The following is an 18,912-nucleotide window of genomic DNA, read 5'->3' on the forward strand; positions in this document are numbered from 1 at the left end:
CCAGCTGCCTGCAATTAGTGCAGGTTCGCATCCCAGCAGGCTCAAGGTTGACTCAGCCTTCCATCCTTCCCAGGTAGGTAAAATGAGGACCCAGATTGTTGGGGGCAATTAAGCTGACTTTGTAATAATGCCGCTTGGGGGGGGGGGCGAAAGCCCTAACAAGCAGGCATATACATAGAATGAAGGCTACTGCTAAGCTTGTAAGCCGCCCTGAGTCTTCGGAGAAGGGCGGGATATAAATGGAATTAAAATAAAATAAAATAAATAAATAAATATAATTTGTACAGCATTGACAGCGTATCCTAAAGGAATTGTTCATCCTGGCAAGAAAAATCCCACTTTAAATAGATAGCAAACACTAATTTGTTTAAGGCCATAACATGTATCTCTTAAAACTCACAACAAAGCCAAAGGATTAACTTTATTTTTCCGATCTACCCTTTTTTTTAAAAAATCACTCCTGGTCTTACATTTTTAAACGAACAAAACTGTGTCATTAAATGCAGATATTATGAGGATTGTATGTACCAGCATCAATAAGTTCAACACCGAGATGATATAATCAGTACCACAAATCTGACAGTTTTCAAGCTGATCCAATCCATAGGTGATGATCATATCACAATGTATAGTCATGCTGGGATCCAGACTGCCAAGGAGGACACCGACACACTCATCGGCAGCAGTCAAGACCGTCTCAGAAAAAAAGACCTGGTTTGCGGCTGTCACACACCTCATTACTCTGTACAAAACCTGGGGGGAAAAGATAAGTGTTAGTCACAATGAAAGTACACCACGTCATCCCTCTGAACTCACGCTGTCCATCCGAAGGTCTTTTGATCAGGCATGTCCAATTTTTTGTTAGTTTTGCATCAGAGCAAAACTACCCCCACCCCATTGCCGGCAATGGCAAAAAAAAGTCACGACACGTTGCAACATGTCAGGTGACGTTGCGACTTTTGACACGCCTGCCCTAGGAGGAACTACAACTCGATCTCACAAATCTAAGCTTATCTCAGCGCAATCTCTGGGATGAATCAGATGTTTAATTGCTACGGAGAGCAACATTTGTGACCGAACTGCCCTAAAAAGGCTTTTCTGTGGCAGCCGCTAAGCAAGTGCCGTGGTCGTTAAGCGAACTAATGGTTCGCTACGGGCGGTGGTTTTGCAGAAAATGTTTTGCAAAATGTGGGCCGTCTGATGATGGGATGCTGCAAAGGGTTATACATGAGGCCTTGGCATCTTGAATCCCAGTCGTAAGTAGCCCCAAGGTAAGTCTGTTGCAACTTTGAAAGGACTACATCTACGCAGTAAGGTGTGTGAGATGAAAGCAACACATTTTCCACTTTCACCCCGGAAATGGAAGTCACTATTATTATACCTTTAGATTAGCATGGCGTCATTTGCCAACAAAACTGCTCAACCGCAGTTGATGTAATAGCAAATTAATGTTATCATACCTAATATAGATATTGAAAATCTAAGGAGAGGAGCTGCTCGGACATCACCCCTGAATTGTATCGGAAGAGGAATGGGAGGGAAGAAAGGAGAGGAGAGAGGGAAGAGAGTAGAGGAGGGGGAAGGAAGTAGGAAGGTTGGAGGGAAAGAGGAGGAGAAGTGGGGAGAAACGGGAGGGGAGTGGTGAGGGAAAGAGGAGAGGAGAGGAAGAAGAGGGAAGTAGGAAAGAAAGGAGAAAGGGAGAAAGAAAGTAGAGAAGAGGGAAGAGAGAGAAGGAGGGTGGATACAGTGAAAGGGGAAATGGGCGAGCAGCACCCAAACCTATGTGTAGGTATCTATGTACGGCGGTATATTTGTTGATTTGTTTGTGAGAGAAACGGGGGAAAATAAATAAATAAACGAAACTGCTCAACCGCACGAAGGAGACTCACGTCAGTTACATATCCTTCGGTGATCGGTGGCCCCCGAATGGGACTGAAACGCTCCCCGATGCTCCTCACCACCGTGCTGAACACGCGAAGCAGAGCTGCCAGTTTGGGCAGCGAAACAGACGGAGGAGGAATATCTTCATCAACGGACTCTCCAGAAGCGACATGGCCGAGGTCCTACGTGAAAAAAAAAACAACAACGTATAAAGGTGGTCCTCATTGAGGTTGTGCTCAGAATTGCAGCCTGGGGGGGTGGGGGGGGTAGGTCTTTAACATCGAGGGACAAAGGATACGGCTGGCGACCTCCTTAGCCTTCAAATCTCCCTGCTTCCTTTTCATTTATACGCAGTCCGTAAAACTCCTACCGACCTTTTTAAGTGCTGTAGGAGTTTAGCAAAAGTGGGTTTAAAAGTAGCGTCCCTCAACCATGTCCATTTTAAGATGCGTGGACTTCAACTCCCAGAATTCCCCAGCCAGCAAGAGTTGCCATGGTTGAGAAACGCTGGCTTAAGTTACTCTTGTGGGTAACTTCTAAGGAACAAATCAAACATGATAGCAAGTAATTCGTGACGTAAAGGGGTAGCGAGGAGGAGAACCTTTTTCCAAGAGTGAAAAAAAAAGATCCTTCAGGAAATTAGCTACAGGGTTCACAGTATTCGCTTTCTGACAGGGACGCAGCTAAGAACCGGAGTTACTCGCTAGAAAGTATCTCACTTTTCCCCCAGCATTTATTCCAATTCAAGAGAGACGGCCTCATTACCTCAGCATAAGCTTCCATGTCCTCTAGAAACTGACCCAGGAGTGTGGTAGAAAAGGCAAGGTCAGCTACCCAAAATGGTTCCAGACTCTGTAACCATCCTGTAAAAAGTGCCAGAGCAATGGGGAGGGAGAAAAAAAGAAGATTAAAGCTAGGTCCGATTAATCTGAAAATGGTAGCATAAAAATTAAGCAAGCAAAACTAGCAGCGCTAATAAACCATGCATCGTGCGTAAACGGCTGTGCAGGAAAAAAAAATACTAGCTACATTTTAGTTAACAATCTCTATACTGGTATAAATAAACTATGACTTTTGCAGGCAAAAGCTTTAGAAATCAATGTTGCACCTATTATAGCTATTCAAAAGGAGGGAGGGAGGGAGGGAGGGAGGGAGGGAGGGAGGGAGGAAGGAAGGAGGGAGGAAGGAAGGAAGGAAGGAAGGAAGGAAGGAAGGAAGGAAGGAAGGAAGGAAGGAAGGAAGGAAGGAGAGGGAGGGAATGGAGGAAGAGGAGCAGGTAGGATTCTGATCAAAATGAAATTTAGTGTACCCAGATTTTTATTTTTGCAACAAGCTGAAATGTTTAACTGAAACTGTGCAAGCAACATTATTTTCTTTGCATGCACTAACCAATGCAAAGCATACATATTAGAAGTAACTCTTGATCTTCCCAAAGGAAATCAGAGCATGTCACACGGCCATCACATGAAGCTATTTTATTTTTCAGGCTTACCTGAGACTTGCTGGGTCAGAGAAGGTTTTTGAGTGTGATCAATATGCCACCCAACTAATATGTCAACTGTGTCCTTGGAAAGCAATACACAAAAGTTAATCCACCTGCAACACAACATGGGCCCCGTAAGAGGCAAAAGGGGGAGGGGGGCAAGGCTCTTACCCTAAAATTAGTGCTGAAAATGTGAGGGTAACAACGAGACACGAGAAGGATGCACTTGACACATTTACACAGCAATTCGGGTGTATCCACATTCTCTAGGATAGACTGCAGGCTAGTCATGACGAGCTTTGAGAGAGAGAGAGAGAGAGAGAGAGAGAGAGAGAGAGAGAGAGAGAGAGAGACAGTTCTGTAAATCCGTGTAAAACAAGCATGGCTACAACTATCCAAAAAAGCAATTAAATAAATCAGAGATGGATGCAGTTATTGCACAATTCACAAAAGTCATCCAATCCACTAAGAAGCACGACTGTAATCGTCAGCAGCAAGGATTTCAGAAAAGCTGCTTGCAAAGTTAGAATGAGCTTCCCTTTATGCCTGTACTTTTGATACTCTATTCCATGTCCTTAGGTCTTTTATATTTTTTAAAAGATAGATGGATAGATGAATAGACGGCTGGCTGGCTGGACAGATTCCCATTGACTAATATAATCTCTCGTTCATTTGCATGCCATTAGCCCAACAGAAACTTTTACTTAAGACACGAGCTGGGACTTCAGATCTTTGTCTGAAAAGCAAAACAATCTCCAGATTAACTTTGGTTCTCACTTGCATTACGGATGAAAAGGCTTTCTTCTCTCCCACAGTCTCCAGCGCCTTGTAACTTGCACACAAGTAAAGCAGTTTAACTTCATCTTTAGTGGAGGAACTAAATTTGCTAAAAATCCATTTAAAGATCTTCTCAGCTTCGTAGCTCAAAGAAGCGCAAAGAAGGCCAAGACAGAGAGCCCCCTCCTGTCTCAACTCCTGAAGCAATTTGCTACTGCAATTGAGGAAGAGGGAGAGAAAAAAAATAAAACGGGTTATGAAATAAAAGCCTGTGAACAAATCCAGCCTGGAATTAAAAATGACCATTACAGCTCCTGAAAGTTGGTTTGTGAAAACTACAGAAACGGCAAGGAATGGACTCACACATTCCAAGCCAGCATCTCATCTACACAGATATAAATTCCCATTCATGCATAAAGGTAGTCCTCGACTTACAACCATTCATTTAGTGACCGAAGTCACAGCAGCACTGAGGAAAAGTGACTTACGACTGGTTCTCACACTTAGGACCACTGCAACATCCCTCGTGGTCAAGTGATCAAAATCTGGGTGCTTGGCAACTGGCATGTACTTACGACAGTTGCCGTGTCACAACGTCATGTGATCACCATTTGCAACCTTCCCAGCCAGCTTTTGACAAGCAAAGTCGATGGAGGAAGACAGACTTACCTAGGGGTAGGCAAGCTTGGCTCTTTTATGACTTGCGGACTTCAACTCCCAGAATTCCTGAGCCAGCATGGGGGAACAATGGCCCCCTTCATGACTTGTGGACTTCCAGAATTCCTGAGCCAGCATGGGGGAAACTTTGGCCCTTTCATGACTCGTGGACTTCAACTCCCAGAATTCCTGAGCCAGCATGGCTCAGCTTGGAAACCTTTCTCTTTCCCCTCAGCATGGCTGGCTCAGGAATTCTGGGAGTTGAAGTCCACGAGTTGAAGTCCACGGCAACTGTCGTAAGTCATAAAAGAGCCAAGCTTGCCTACCCCTGGACTTGCCTAACAACCCCATGATTCACTGAATAACTGCATGGATTTACTTAACAGCCGTGGCCAAAAAAGGTCGTAAACTGGGGTGTAACTCACTTATCTTGCCTTGCTTAAAAACAGAAACGTTGGGCTCAGTTGTGGTCATAAGTCAAGGCCCCCCCTGTACGTTTCTACGCCCATCCTTCCCCCCTCAGATCAACGAACAGCTTTGAAGCCATTTTCCTGCTGATGGTTTGTGCCAAGCGCTCTGAACAAACTGACAGGACGGAACAAGCTTCCTTGATGCTTTTTTACCGCTTCCTTCCTCATGGCTGGCTAAAAGGAGGTGCAGAATTCATGGATCCATTTTAGGACGTGCCAGAACATTCCACCCCCTGTGGATCTTGTCATTCGGGGACAAGCCCAGCTTGGCAGTTTTCAGATGACCCCCCCTAAATTGGGCTTGTTCCGGGTCCAGATGACCCTCAAGAATAGCTTGAGTGACTTCCAGTTTGGGAGGATTTTCTTCCCAGAAGCTGCCAAGCCATCTGTTGGAAATGGCAGGCTCGGAAGGGGAAACGGAACGCTTGCCGGGATCGCCAGAGCTGCCCATTATTCCCAGAGGGGCTTGGTCAGGAACGATCGCCCTTCCGAAGCTGCCTTATTCCGACTTACCTTTCATTAAGCACATCATGTATGGCAGTCAAGATATTATCCAGTTGTTTAACAAGGACCTGCAAGAGTCAACATGGAAAGGTTTCACCAACAGGGTGACTTGCAATGCAAATTCAGGCTGTCTTCTCAAAAGTGTTGTTCTTCAAAAGGCAACTGGACTCTGTGTGTGTTTGTGTGTGTGTGTGTGTGTGTGTGTTTTCCCCCTTGAGGAAGAAGAAGGAAACCTTTCGCTTCTCATCCAAGAAGCTTCATCCCCTGCCGTCAGAACCGATGAAGCTTCTTGGGTGAGAAGCGAAACGTTTTCGTCTTCCTCCTCAGGGACCTTTGAGACAATTATGACCTGGATGGCTGCGAATCCCCACAGACCTTCAGTCTGTCTTCTCTCGTGGCAACTGCCACCACGATTTATTTTCCATCCGCTGGTCCAACTGGTGATCCGTTGCTGCCTGAACTCAACCCGCCAGCCAAGGGAGCTGAGTCTGGCCTGAACAGAACATAAATGCTTGTTTAAGAGACATGAGCTTGTTTTGGCCTTCGGCGCTCACGGGTCCAGCTTTCCCCCCCCCCTCCACTTCCCTTATCACTTTAGTGTGTCAGCATCTTTTATGTAAGCTGGAGGATAAAAATAGAATTCTTGACTCTCGCTAAAAATTATAGGCAAATAAGTAGTCCTTGACTTAAGAGCCACTGATTTAGCGAGCATTCGCAGTCATAACCGCAGCGGAAAAAGTGACTTAGGACCAGTCCTCACGCTTATGAACGTCGCAGAATTCACGTAGTCACACGATCAAAATTTGGGCACTTGGCAAATGACATGCAATTGAGGAGGGTTGCAACATCTGGTGTGTGTGTGTGTGTGTGTGTGTGTGAGTGAGTGTGTGAGTGTCAGCTAGTTGCCCTTTGTGACCTTCCCAGCTGACTTCTGACCAGTCAATGGGGGAAGCCAGATTCTCTTTAACGACCGGGGGATTAACTGAACTGCAGGGATCTGCTTAACAACTGTGGCAAAAATGGTGTATCTGTCTGTGTGTGTGTGTAAAATCAAGCCCAACTCGCTTAACCACCACCTCGCTTAGCAAGGGACATTAGGGCCTCAATTCTGGTTGTGAGTCAAGGACTCCCTGTAACACACAAAGGCTACAGTACCAGAAGGCTACACCTTCCTGGGGAAAAAGGTCAAAGGTCAACAATTCCAGCCTTGTTATGAAGAAGCCTGGATGATCCTTTGCATGGAGGCACCAGGAGTCGTCACGCTTAAAGCAAAGGGGCGCTTAAGTCAAGAGAAAAAGAAAAGAAACGAAAAACAAAGCCATACATGACAATACTTAACCAGTTTGTTGTCTGGTTGCTGAATAAACTCTTTCAGTTGCTTTACAGTAGTCAGTCTTCGATCCCTGTCATCTTCCCGAGTAATCCTCCGAAGAAGATTTGACAGTCGAGACTCATCAGAGTAAGACAATGATCGCTCTAGAAATTGAGATAATGGCACACGCATGTCCTTCTCTCCCGGAATCAGACCCGTTCCCATCATAATAAACAGATCTTCTATTTTTAATTCACTTGGCCACAACTAACGGTAAACATCTTCCATCAACTTTGCTGCAGGATTTTTGGCTCAGAAAGAAACCAAAATCTGTAAAAAGGGGCCACCTAATAAAAAAACACCCTTTTATTACAATGTTCTCAGGGCAACTTAGAATAGAGCAGAGCTGGAAGGGACCTTGGAGGTCTTCTAGTCCAGCCCCCTGCTCGAGCAGGAGAACCAATACCCATCTCAAACAGGTGACTGTCTAGCCTCTTCTTAAAAACCTCCAGTGATGGAGCACCCACGATTTCTGGTGGCAAGCTGTTCCGCTGGTTGATTGTCCTCACTGTCAGGAAGCTTCTCCTTAATTCCAGGTTGCTTCTCTCTTCGATCAGTTTCCAACCATTGTTTCTCGTCCTGCCCTCTGGTGCTTTCGTGAACCACCTGGCCCCCTCTGCCTTGTGGCAGCCCCTCAAATACTGGAAGATTGCTATCGTGTCTCCCCTATTTCTTCTTTTCTTTAGACTGGCCAAACCCAAGTCCCGCAGCCGTTCTTCGTATGTTTTAGCCTCCAGGCCCCTGATCATTTTAGTTGCTCTTCTTTGAATTTTTTCCAAACTCTCAACATCTTTTTTGTGATATGGTGACCAAAATTGGCTGCAGCATTTCAGGTGTGGCCTCACTAGGGTTTTATAAAGCGGTACAAATACCCCACATGATCTTGATTCTATGCCTCTGTTTATATCTGATGTAAAATAAACCACAGTATGATTATATTCAGTATTAGAGTTTTATATTGTCAAGCCCTTGACATGATTCTAATTTTAAGGAGACCTTTACAGTGCTTACTGGAATAATAAAACCAACTCAAAGCAACGTCCCATTTTCTACCGGCGCACGCGGTTCTTACCCTGTGTTTTCCTCATGTCTTTTGCGACTAAAGCACGATTGCCATGCTGAACACTGGTAAAATCAGGATTGGTCACATTGTTAACTCTCAGCTCTTGCCCCAACGACTTCCGACCATAAGTATTTTCCCCAGATCCTCCATTGACACTGTAGCCACCTTTGATTAAAACCAGATTTTGTTTTTGTTTTAAAAGGAAAGCATTAGAATCGCTTGGAAATTACACAGTGTCCTACAGCAGAAGCTGACAATGTTTTGGGGGGGGGGGGTTAAAGGCCCCGCAGGGGTGCACCACTGATCAATAACATCCGGTCCTGATGTTGCAAGCATATCTGGCCAATTGTTTCTCCTACCCCCAAATTAAAAATACTGTATAGCCTCCTCCAGGAAACAAGGCAGGACAGAAAGTGATCAATATTTCAATTTTTTTTTAACCTTGCTATTTTTAAAAAAGGTTTCCACCAGTGGTGGGATTCAGCGAGTTCACACCAGTTTGGATACAAATAAATAAATGATTTTTTTCTTTTCTTTCTGAGTTTTTTGTTTTCTCAAAAGTTAAATAAGAAAAAAAAACATTTAACTCTACTCCCTTTTCACACAAAAGCCATTTTTATAGCCTGTCCTTAACAGAGTTATGATATATCGAATTGTGACCATAATTAAACCTGGTAATTAGTGTCAAAAATCACAACAATCATGAAGTGGGTTAGCCTCAGTGGTGGGATTCAGCCGGTTCGCACCACTTTGGCAGAACCGGTAGCTAATTTTTTTGTTGCCCAGGCCCAGAATGGACTTCCGGAAGCGGCATCCGCAGAGAGGACCGGTGGTTCACACATTTGAATCCCACCACTGGCTTCCACCTATAAAAATCATTTCACTAATTAACACGGATGTGATTCAATTGCCCCATCTTTAACAAAATGTGACACAGCACAATACTGAGTCCAATAAAAACTGACCAGGGGCTTGGGCAGGGGTAGGCAACCTTGGCTCTTTGATGACTAGTGGACTTCAACTCCCAGAATTCCTGAGCCAGCCATGCCGAGGGGAAAGGGAGAGGTTTCCAAGCTGAGCCGCGCTGGCTCAGGAATTCTGGGAGTTGAAGTCCACGAGTCATCAAAGAGCCAAGGTTGCCTAACCCTGAGCTTGGGTGACAGCCATGAAACCAAAATATCCAAACTAACTCATTTCTTTTACAGCCGTAACTGCTTCGTATCAAATTAAGATCATCTTTGTACCTTTTTCTTCATTCTGGAGGTCAGCGGAGACTCTGATATCATCATGTCTGTGTCGAGGGACCACCGTTGAATTTGAAGGTTGTAATCCATAGGAGGAAGAACTACTCCGGTCTCTGGATGAAGAGTATTTTAAATTCTCTTGGTCAGCTGATTGATTGTCACTTCTGTAAGAAGAAAAAGTCTGTGAGGTGCTTTCAAGCCTTGGCCCCTAGGAGTTGGGTTGACGTTTAGAATATACAATGTCATTAATTCAACCAATCACTTCCTGCTCATCTCACCGCAAGGCGACTATGGGTGGCTTACAACATTAAAACGTATCTAAACCAAAAGGGCTGAATAGTAAAACAAGAGAGAAAAAAATAAATAAGATAACAAGTAAAACCTACGAATCTTCCTTAAGAGATAACAAATTAATAGTAGTTCTTCATTAATCCCCTAAGATGATTTGTTACCACCTGCACAAGCCGAGAAGGGACACTTGAGCCAGGAAGATACTATTTTATTTTTAATTTTTTAAATTTTGGCCAAAAAGACTAGTAGCAAGAGCTCTTCTATGCATTAAGAAGCAAATGTACCACGAGCAGAATAAAAACTCGAGGGCGTCTCCTTCTTAAAAAGTTCGTTCGGCTCCCTTCTCAAATATGGATGCCGTGTGCCCCAGCATTTATGCTTAGACGCTCTTTCTTCTGCAATCTTTTCACCCGCCCACTGTAGAGCAGAATTCAACAAGGAGCAGCTTCAGAGCATCCCATTGAGACAAGAAACGTGCAGAGTGGAGGGTGGAAATGCTGTATTATTACCTAGAGCAGACATGTCAAACACAAGGCCCGGGGGGCCGGATCCGGCCCGCAAACTGGTTTCATGTGGCCCCCGAAGCCATCCTGGAAACAGTGAGGGAACGGCCCCCACTGCCATGGCCCTGGCCCAGAGACCCTCCTTCTGCCAGAAACCCCCAGATCTGTCCCACTCCTGCCCAGGCCCCCATAGGCACCCTTGATGCCAGCGATGTAGAGCTGGCCATGCCCACCCAGTAGGCCATACGCACTCTAGCTGCGCCCACCCAGTAGGCCACGCCCACCCTGGCCATACCCACCTGCCCCCCCAAGGGCAACCACAATGCTGATGTGGCCCTCAATGAAATTGAGTTTGACACCCCTGACCTAGAGGGTTAGAACACCCTCTTTCAGCTCATTGGGCCCCTGGTGTGAACAAGATCACTGTGCAAAGATAGAAGGGACAGGGAGATTATTAAACAGCCATACTGGGTCATTTTCCAAGAAAGAAGCAGAGCTGTTTACATACTCGCCTGTATCTACAATGACGTCAGCACAAATGTACACAGCTCTATAGACAAACCAGCAAACATCACTGGATATTCTGACAAAGCTTTCAGCCAGGGGATAGATTTTGCAGTTTGTATCCCCTGGGACTTGATAAAACATGGATACAGAAGTTAGTACATGAATTCCATTTTAAAATCAGGCAGGAACATTTTCTTGTTATGAGTAACCTAGTGGATAAATAAGGAACCTCTTTTAAGTTTCCTTCTTTGAGTCTGCTATAAAAATACATAGCCAAATATTCTTTGCATGCTAGTTTCTGAGAAATGCACAATTACATGTTTTTTCATGCCATTTCAAGTTAACTCATCACCACATCAAACTATGCCACGCATAAATAAATAAATAAACAGTTGCTCAGAGGGTAAGGTAACATACGGATCTATTAATTTTCATATATTAAAAGCCATAATATGTAGGTCATTACTATAATGCACGTGTATCCCATATCTCATTAAAAATAACCAACATGATTATTAAGCGAGCATGAGTTTTATACGCTTTACTAAACAAAATGGCTTTCAGAATCGAAACTAGCTAATACATAAAGCTGCCTTGATCAAGGGATGATGATGATGATGATGTTGATGATGATGATTGAGGCAGATCACTGGAAAGGACTTGATAGATGGAAAAAAATGCCAAATCCAGTGTAAACATCTGGCTGATTGTGCAGAGAACCATAATAAATAAAGGGCTTTATTATTATTATTATTATTTTAATTAAATTTATTATGGCCACCCCTCCAGAAGATTGGGCAGCTGACAGAATCCAAATGTACAAATGAAACGGTTTTAAAAACAAAACAAAACATGGCAGCCTGAACTAAAATCAACCACCAAAATTAACACACACACACACACACACACACACACACACCCCTCAGGCCTGGGAACAAAGCCAGGTCTTAAGAGCCTCCCAGAACTGTAGTAGTGTTGGCACAATATGCATATGGGGACAGGGAGAAATGCTGTTTCAGAGGGCAGGGTCAACAACAGGAAATATCTTGTGGAGAAACAAAAGCCAATGCAGCCATCACTTTCAAGAGGTGTGGAAATACTCAAAGTTTCAAAAGCCTCATTTTGTCTCCAATATACCCAACAGAGAGCGTTCGGTTGGGTATATAGTATATATATATATATAGTATATAGTACTATAGATAGTAGGCAGATAACGTTCCCAACTGCAGCCACCACGTTCCTTGCTAAGAATCCTGAAACTGAATTGAGAATTTCTGAATACTATGCAGAGGAGAGAATCACGCAGCATGACAATAAATGTGTTTGGTTTGGTTTCGGAATGACCGTGTACAAATCAGTAACAGTGGCTTATGGGGGAAAAAAGGAGGTTAAAATAAACCACAGCTTAATATTAATAAAATGTAGGACTCTAGCCGTATTTTGGTATCATACAAGCTAAGTCACCATACAACTGACATGTTTTTATTGATACTGAGGATTTGTTTAATCTCTATAAATGTAGATAGAATATTTAATCAAAATAGTCTTAATGTCATCTTTTTCTACATATAAAACAGGGCAATTGCAGGACCCGTCGTATATAATCTACACGCACCACTAAGCTGTAACATTATAGATCAACCACATGCCTAGGTTCATGTGACATGCTGCGCCAAGACATATTAATGGCTTAGTATGATAACAAGAATGCAGCCCCTGTTAAAAGGGAACTAAACATGTATGGTGGTGTACAAGTGTTTTCCTACACGCACAATTGCAAAAATCATGTGGCGTTGCAGACAGACAATGGAAACCAAATACTTCTAAGAAGCTTAGGCTGTAAAGTCATCTACTAAGAGCCCAAACTTGTGCAATTACATGGTGGGCAAAACCTCACTGACTAATTACTAAGGTAGGCAAAATGCATTTCATTTTCAAAAGCCTCGTTTTGAGAGCGAAAATGCAGTTTCAGGCTTGAAAGCCTTTATTCTGAGGCTGGGATACTTGGGGGGGGGGCTGAGATACTTCTCATGCTTGGAATGAAGCATTTCATACTTGAAATGTTTCAGAAGGCATGCCTCTATTTAAGCAGCCATCCTAAATCACAGTCCGAATCAAATTAAAGACAAATAATGCTTTATTTCCCCTTCCGGACCCCAACTCAAGCAAATCCAAATTAGGTGGAAGTTCTACGAGAATCTTACTAGCTTTATGAAGTTGTCTAGACAAGAGAAATAAAGGCCAGATTGTGAGCCAATCTAAACTGCATGATGGGAATAATTAGTAATTCACTAACCTAGCTACAGCTGGAGTATTTCCTGAAATCTCAAATCTAAATACCTCATTTCCCACGTACTTTCGGGTTTGGGGTTTTTTTTTGGGGGGGGGGGTTGCAACACCTGACGGGGTTCACCTTGGTGGAAGAGCTGCGTTACCCAACTACAGCCCCATCTACCATCTATTCCGTCAGTTTAAAAATAGTTTCAACAGAAACAGCACAACATCATGGAGGCGAAACATGCAAAGTTTGGTTTCAGACAGCAGGGGGAAAGAAACAAATCTAACCACATGAAATATCAGAATTGGGTGGGGAACCTATGATTCTCTAGATACAGATAGTCCTCGACTTACGATCACAATGGAGTCCAACATTTCGGTTGCTAAGGAAGGCAGTTGTTAAGGGAGCTTTCCACTGTTTTATGACCTTTCTTGCCAGGGTTCAGTGAATCCCTGCAGTTGTTCGAGTTAGTAACATGGTTGTAAAGTGAATCTGGATTCCCCGTTGACTTTTTGATTGTCACAAAAGGGGATCGTAGGATTCTAGGAGACTGCAACCATCATAAATATGAACCAGTTGCCAATCATCCAAATGTTGATCATGTGACCCTAGGGATGCTGCAAAGGTCATCTGAAAACTGGTCCATAAGTCACTTTTTTCAGTGCTGTTGTAACTTCGAATGGTCATTAAACAAATGGTTGTAAGTCAAGGATTACGGGTATTGCTGAGGCAGAATTCCCAGTTCATTCAGCATGGCCAGGGATAGGCAACCTTGGCTCTTTTATGACTTGTGGACTTCAACTCCCAGAATTCCTGAGCCAGCATGGGGAAAACCTTGGCCCCTTCATGACTTGTGGACTTCAACTCCCAGAATTCCTGAGCCAACATGGGGGAAACTTTGGCCCTTTCATGACTTGTGGACTTCAACTCCCAGAATTCCTGAGCCAGCATGGGGGAAACCTGGTCACTAAGAAAGGAAGATCTTGTAATGCCGGGCCCGGCTGAATATCCACACAGATCAGGGGTGTCAAGCTTGCCACATCAGCAATGGGGTGAGCATGGGCCGGCAGTTTGTCACCCCTGACATAGATGTATGCTTTCAAGTGTTCCAGGGCTTTGTAATGGCAAATCTCTATATCTGAAATAAATCTAGTTTTATATGTTTGAAAAATCAATGTATACTTTGGATTGTAATTCTATTTTTGTTGTTTTAAGAGATATTTATCTTTTATGGGTTTATTGCCTTTTAATGTTGCAAGTCACTCTGAAGCAAGATGGGTGGCAAACAATTTAATAAATAAAACAAATATACAATACTTCAGAGAGACGTTCTGGAGTCCACAAGAAAACTCAAAAAGAATTGTCAAAGCTCCAACGTTATGCCTTTAATTGTACACACAGTGGGAAACATTTGAGATTGTGTTGGCCAGTGGTTAGATTCACATGTCATTCTAAGCCATAACAATGCTTTAGAATCTGCAATGGCTGGGTTCACCATAACACATTAAACCAAACACCGGGCACATCACATTAGGTCTCTAGTGAGCGAAACCAATCGGTTTCCCACCAAAACTCCGTCTTTTAAAAATAATAATAATAATAATAATAATAAATAAACTAGTGATAATAGTTTGTCTGGTCCTAATAAGATGATTCCCTAACCCAACTGCATAAAAGATGTAGCCCACAGACCACACGTGGCCAACCAAAACATTCTGATCCTTTTTAAAAGCCACCTTAGTCACCCATTTCCCCCTCTGAAAACCCCACAAGATCAGGCTCATTGGGGACCTGCCCGCTTTTGAAATGCAGATCTTAACACATCAGACCAAGCTTACTGTGGCTTTTGAGCCGACCACGGTCTGAACCCCTCTTCCAACTGACAGACCACTAAAATATATCTTACTTTAAAAACACAAACCTTTTAGAAGATAAAGACTCGGGACTTCCCCTGCCCCCCAGAACCCACCCGTGCATCCGTTTCCATGCGCCCAAGGAGAGGTGGGCCTTAAGTTTCTTGAACAAGTTAAGTCTCCAGGCTACATCAAGGAATTTTCAAAAGTAGATCGTGATATCACAAAAGGACCTGTTCTTACGTAATAGTTTAAAAAAAAAAGCTCAAGGTTATGCCTGCAAGCATAGCTAAAGTAATCACTGGGATCTTAAAATAATATAAAAGCTGTCTGTGAGGTTGTATTTGCTCTCAAAGCAGAATTGGTTTTTGTTTTTATATATCTGAATTGTCTATGTCCATGTCAAATGACAAATATGACAAATTGCTCCAGACAGGCATGCCTTTCTAACTTATCACAAATTTGCAGTAGTGTATTTCTTTAAAAAAAAAAGAAGTGTGAATCTACAAAAAAAGGGGGGGCAAAGAAGCCTTAACATCTAACAAACACATTATCTCACTGACTTTCTCCTTCCCATAAAGCTATCAACAAGTTATCAACTAGGCAACAAAGTTGCAAAAGGAAAGTCCTGTGAAATTATCCAAGCCCTCCAACAGCCCCAGTTTTTTTAAAAAAAATCCCAATTCATATTAAAGATCCTGCGAAATAAAACTGAAATACGACTGATATTTTTCTGCGTATCTAAATATTTCATATTTGGAAATATTTCAACGGAGACGAGCGCTGATAGTTTGTTACAGCAAAACTGTTTAATTTTACTACCTTTTAGAAACAAATAGGAAAGAGGCTGCACTTCATCAAATGTTACTCCCAGTTGGAAGTTTCCTAGAACTGCGATATATTTGTTGGCTTGTTTGTGGAAGAAATGGGAAAATAAAATTGATTTTTTAAAAAAAAGCGGTGGTGGGAAGTTTGCACCTTCAGAAGCGCAAGAGTCTATTGTTTCTTTACAATAAAGTAGAATTGGCACAGAAAAGAAAGAAAGAAAGAAAGAAAGAAAGAAAGAAAGAAAGAAAGAAAGAAAGAAAGAAAGAAAGAAAGAAAGAAAGGAGAAAGAAAGAAAAAAGAAAGAAAGAAAGAAAGAAAAGAAAGAGAAGAAAGAGAAGAAAGAGAAAGAAATAAAAAGAAAGAAAGAAAGAAAGAAAAGAAGAGAAAGAGAAAGAAAGAAAGAAAGAAAGAAAGAAAGAAAGAAAGAAAGAAAGAAAGGTCTTTCTCAACATTTTAAATCTCTTATATAGTTTTCCCTCTCCCTGTAAGTCTTCTTTAAAAAAAAAAGGCCTTATGCTTTTTTCCTGGTCTCCTTCTCTCACCCATCCCAAAAGCAGCACAGTAAGCTAGATAACAGGAAACAGGAACCACACAGAGCACAACATTTTGTTCTGTGTACAACAGACACACAACAAGGAAAGACAACGTTGCAGAAGCAATCCTTCTGTGAAAAGGCCTACTGAAAAGTATAGGAAGAGTGAAAGAAAAACCTTATGAATCACCTCTCTGGCAGACCTTGTTAGCTCCATTTGGCCAACTTTATTATGCCTACGTACACTTTTGAAATATTACCCGCCCAGGTGCATAACCATAAACGAAAGTAACTTCTAAGGCTCGTCACCAAAAAAACTACCTGCCTGTTTGTCCAGCTTCCCCAAGGTTGAAGCTCATCCGATGGGACAACATCTCCCCTTCCACACCGGACAAAACCAACAGAGGGGGGGGGGGGGGGGAAATCCCTTTTTAAACATGTCCCTTGGAGTAAAAACTGCCAACGAGGAAGGAATCGCTAAACTAATCTATGGAGATTCTCAATCATCCAAGTCATAATTGTCCCAACGGTGCTTTGCTCTTTCCACACACACACCCCGCCCTCCAAAAAAGGCAACTGGACTCTTTTGGGGTATTTCTCCCCCCCCCCCGCTTGAAAAGGATTCACTATCTCATCCAAGAAACTTCTTCAATTCGGTTCAGTCCCGAAGAAGCTTCTTGGAGGAGAAACGAAAGCTATTCAGAGGGGGGGGGGAAACCAAGAAAGTCCAGTTGCCTTTTGGAAAAAGGAAGGAAGGAAGGAAGGAAGGAAGGAAGGAAGGAAGGAAGGAAGGAAGGAAGGAAGGGAGAGAGAGAGAAAGAGAGAGAAAGAAAGAAAGAAAGAAAGAAAGAAAGAAAGAAAGAAAGAAAGAAAGAAAGAAAGAAAGAAAGAAAGAAAGAAAGAGCACCTTTGGGACTACCGGAGTAAAGGTTTTCCCAAAAAAAGAGAGGAAGAATAAAACGGGCCATGAGTTTCAGGGGAAACACCACACACACACACACACACACACACACACACACACCAAATAAAGCCCCCAAACTTTAAAACCAAGCCCTAAAGACCCTTCGGCTTGCAACCCCCCCCCACCCCACCCCCCCACCCTCTCTCTCCTTGCAGGCCAGCCGAGTAACCAGGTTTAAAGCCAGCCCCGGTTAGTAAACCGCCCCCTCCTCCCTCCCCACTTCTCGGGGGGGGGAACGAGGCTCTTAACCCAACGACACCCCCACCCACCCTCCTCCTCCGACCCCCACCCCACCCCTTTTGCTCCAGGCAAGGGGGGGGAGAAAAACCCGGGCCTGGCCCAGAAAAGGGGGCGGGGGGGCTTGTGGGGGGGGGAGAGGGCTCCCTGGGACCCCCCTGACGGAGCCCCGAGGAGGCCGAGCCCGGCAACTGCGGCCGGGGGAGCGGGCCAGGGCGGCGGGGAAGGCGGCAGGCCGCAGCAACGGCCCCTTCCTCGCCTTCTCCTTCTCCTGCTGTCAGGGCCGGCCGAGGCCTAGCCAGGCAGACCAGCGGGGCTGAGGCCTGCCTCCTTCCCCCTTGCCCGTCCCGGCCGGCTTCCCTCCCTCCCTCCCTCCCTTCCTTCCTTCCCTTCTTTCCTTCCTTCCTTTCCTTCCTCCCTTCCTTCCTTCCCGCCCGGCTAGGCCGCGCCTCTCCCTCCCGGCGACCGAGGCGGCGGCCCACCTGGCTTGCCAGTCATTCCAGCTCCGCGGGTGATAGTGCTGCCTGCTGCCGCTGCCGCTGCTGGTGCCGCCGCCGGAGGAGGAGGAGGACGAAGCGCCGCTCAGCCGAGACCCCGGGGCTCTGCGGCTCATTACCTTGCCCGAGACGGCATGGCCGGCCGGGGGAAGCGGCGCGGGGAGAGGGCGGGCCGGCGGAGGGGAGCCCGGCGGCGGAAGAGGCGGCGGCGGCGGCGGGGCGGGATTCTCCTCCTCCTTCCTCCTCCTCCTTCTCCTCAGGCGCGGCGGAAGGGCGACGGCGGCGACGGCCCCGCCTGCTGCTGCTGCTGCTGCTGCTGAGGCGGCTGCTGAGGCGGCTCCTCCGATCGAGTCAGGCTTCAGGCAGCGCGCGCGGCATGCCGGGAAGGAAACCGAGGGGCCGCCGCTGCGCGGGGGGCGGGGGAGGAGGAGGAGGAGGAGGAGGAGGACGGACCGCCGCGGAGCACGCCGGGAAGACGGGCCGCCGCGGAGCACGCCGGGAGTTGTGGTCCCCGGGGGGGGTGTTAGCGGCAGCTGAGGTGGGCGTCTCTTGGCTCGTCTGGCTGTGGATGGGTGGGTGGGTGTATGCGGGGAGGGAGGGAGGGAGGGAGGGAGACAGATGATAGAGAGATTAATGATGGTGATGATGATGATGATAAATAGATAATGGACAGATCGTTTATGTATGTATGTGTACATGCATACAGATAGACAGAAAGACACAGAGAGAAAGACAGACAGACAAATGATGGAGATAGATAGATAGATAGATAGATAGATAGATAGATAGATAGATAGATAGATAGATAGATAGATAGATAGATAGATAGATGATAGATAGATAGATAGATAGATAGATGATAGATAGATAGATGATAGATAGATAGATAGATAGATAGATAGATAGATAGATGATAGATAGATGATAGATAGATAGATAGATAGATAGATAGATAATAGATAGATAGATGATAG

The 18,912-nt window shown here is 44.7% G+C and overlaps 1 protein-coding gene across 3 annotated transcripts in view; it reads right to left on the reverse strand.

Annotated features, from left to right (window-relative positions):
- SMG1 (SMG1 nonsense mediated mRNA decay associated PI3K related kinase) overlaps positions 1–18,185 on the reverse strand; it is a 72,473-nt gene extending 54,288 nt beyond the window's left edge. The window contains exons 1-11 of one of the 3 annotated variants that reach the window (XM_083372724.1): positions 17,924–18,185; positions 9,452–9,615; positions 8,217–8,372; positions 7,112–7,248; positions 5,782–5,840; positions 4,142–4,355; positions 3,536–3,661; positions 3,374–3,446; positions 2,647–2,744; positions 1,890–2,063; positions 529–753 (exon numbers count right to left, since the gene is read on the reverse strand). In XM_083372724.1, coding sequence (XP_083228850.1) covers positions 529–753; positions 1,890–2,063; positions 2,647–2,744; positions 3,374–3,446; positions 3,536–3,661; positions 4,142–4,355; positions 5,782–5,840; positions 7,112–7,248; positions 8,217–8,372; positions 9,452–9,615; positions 17,924–18,054 — 1,557 coding nt within the window. In that variant the 5' untranslated portion in view covers positions 18,055–18,185. Of the gene's footprint in view, positions 1–528; positions 754–1,889; positions 2,064–2,646; positions 2,745–3,373; positions 3,447–3,535; positions 3,662–4,141; positions 4,356–5,781; positions 5,841–7,111; positions 7,249–8,216; positions 8,373–9,451; positions 9,616–17,923 lie in introns of those variants that run through there. The other 2 variants (XM_083372725.1, XM_083372726.1) reach the window with 2 other exon arrangements.
- Between the last annotated feature and the right edge of the window lie 727 nt (positions 18,186–18,912).

This window comes from Vipera ursinii (genome assembly GCF_947247035.1).
Source record: "Vipera ursinii genome assembly, chromosome: 13".
In the NCBI taxonomy this organism is placed as follows: domain Eukaryota; kingdom Metazoa; phylum Chordata; class Lepidosauria; order Squamata; family Viperidae; genus Vipera; species Vipera ursinii.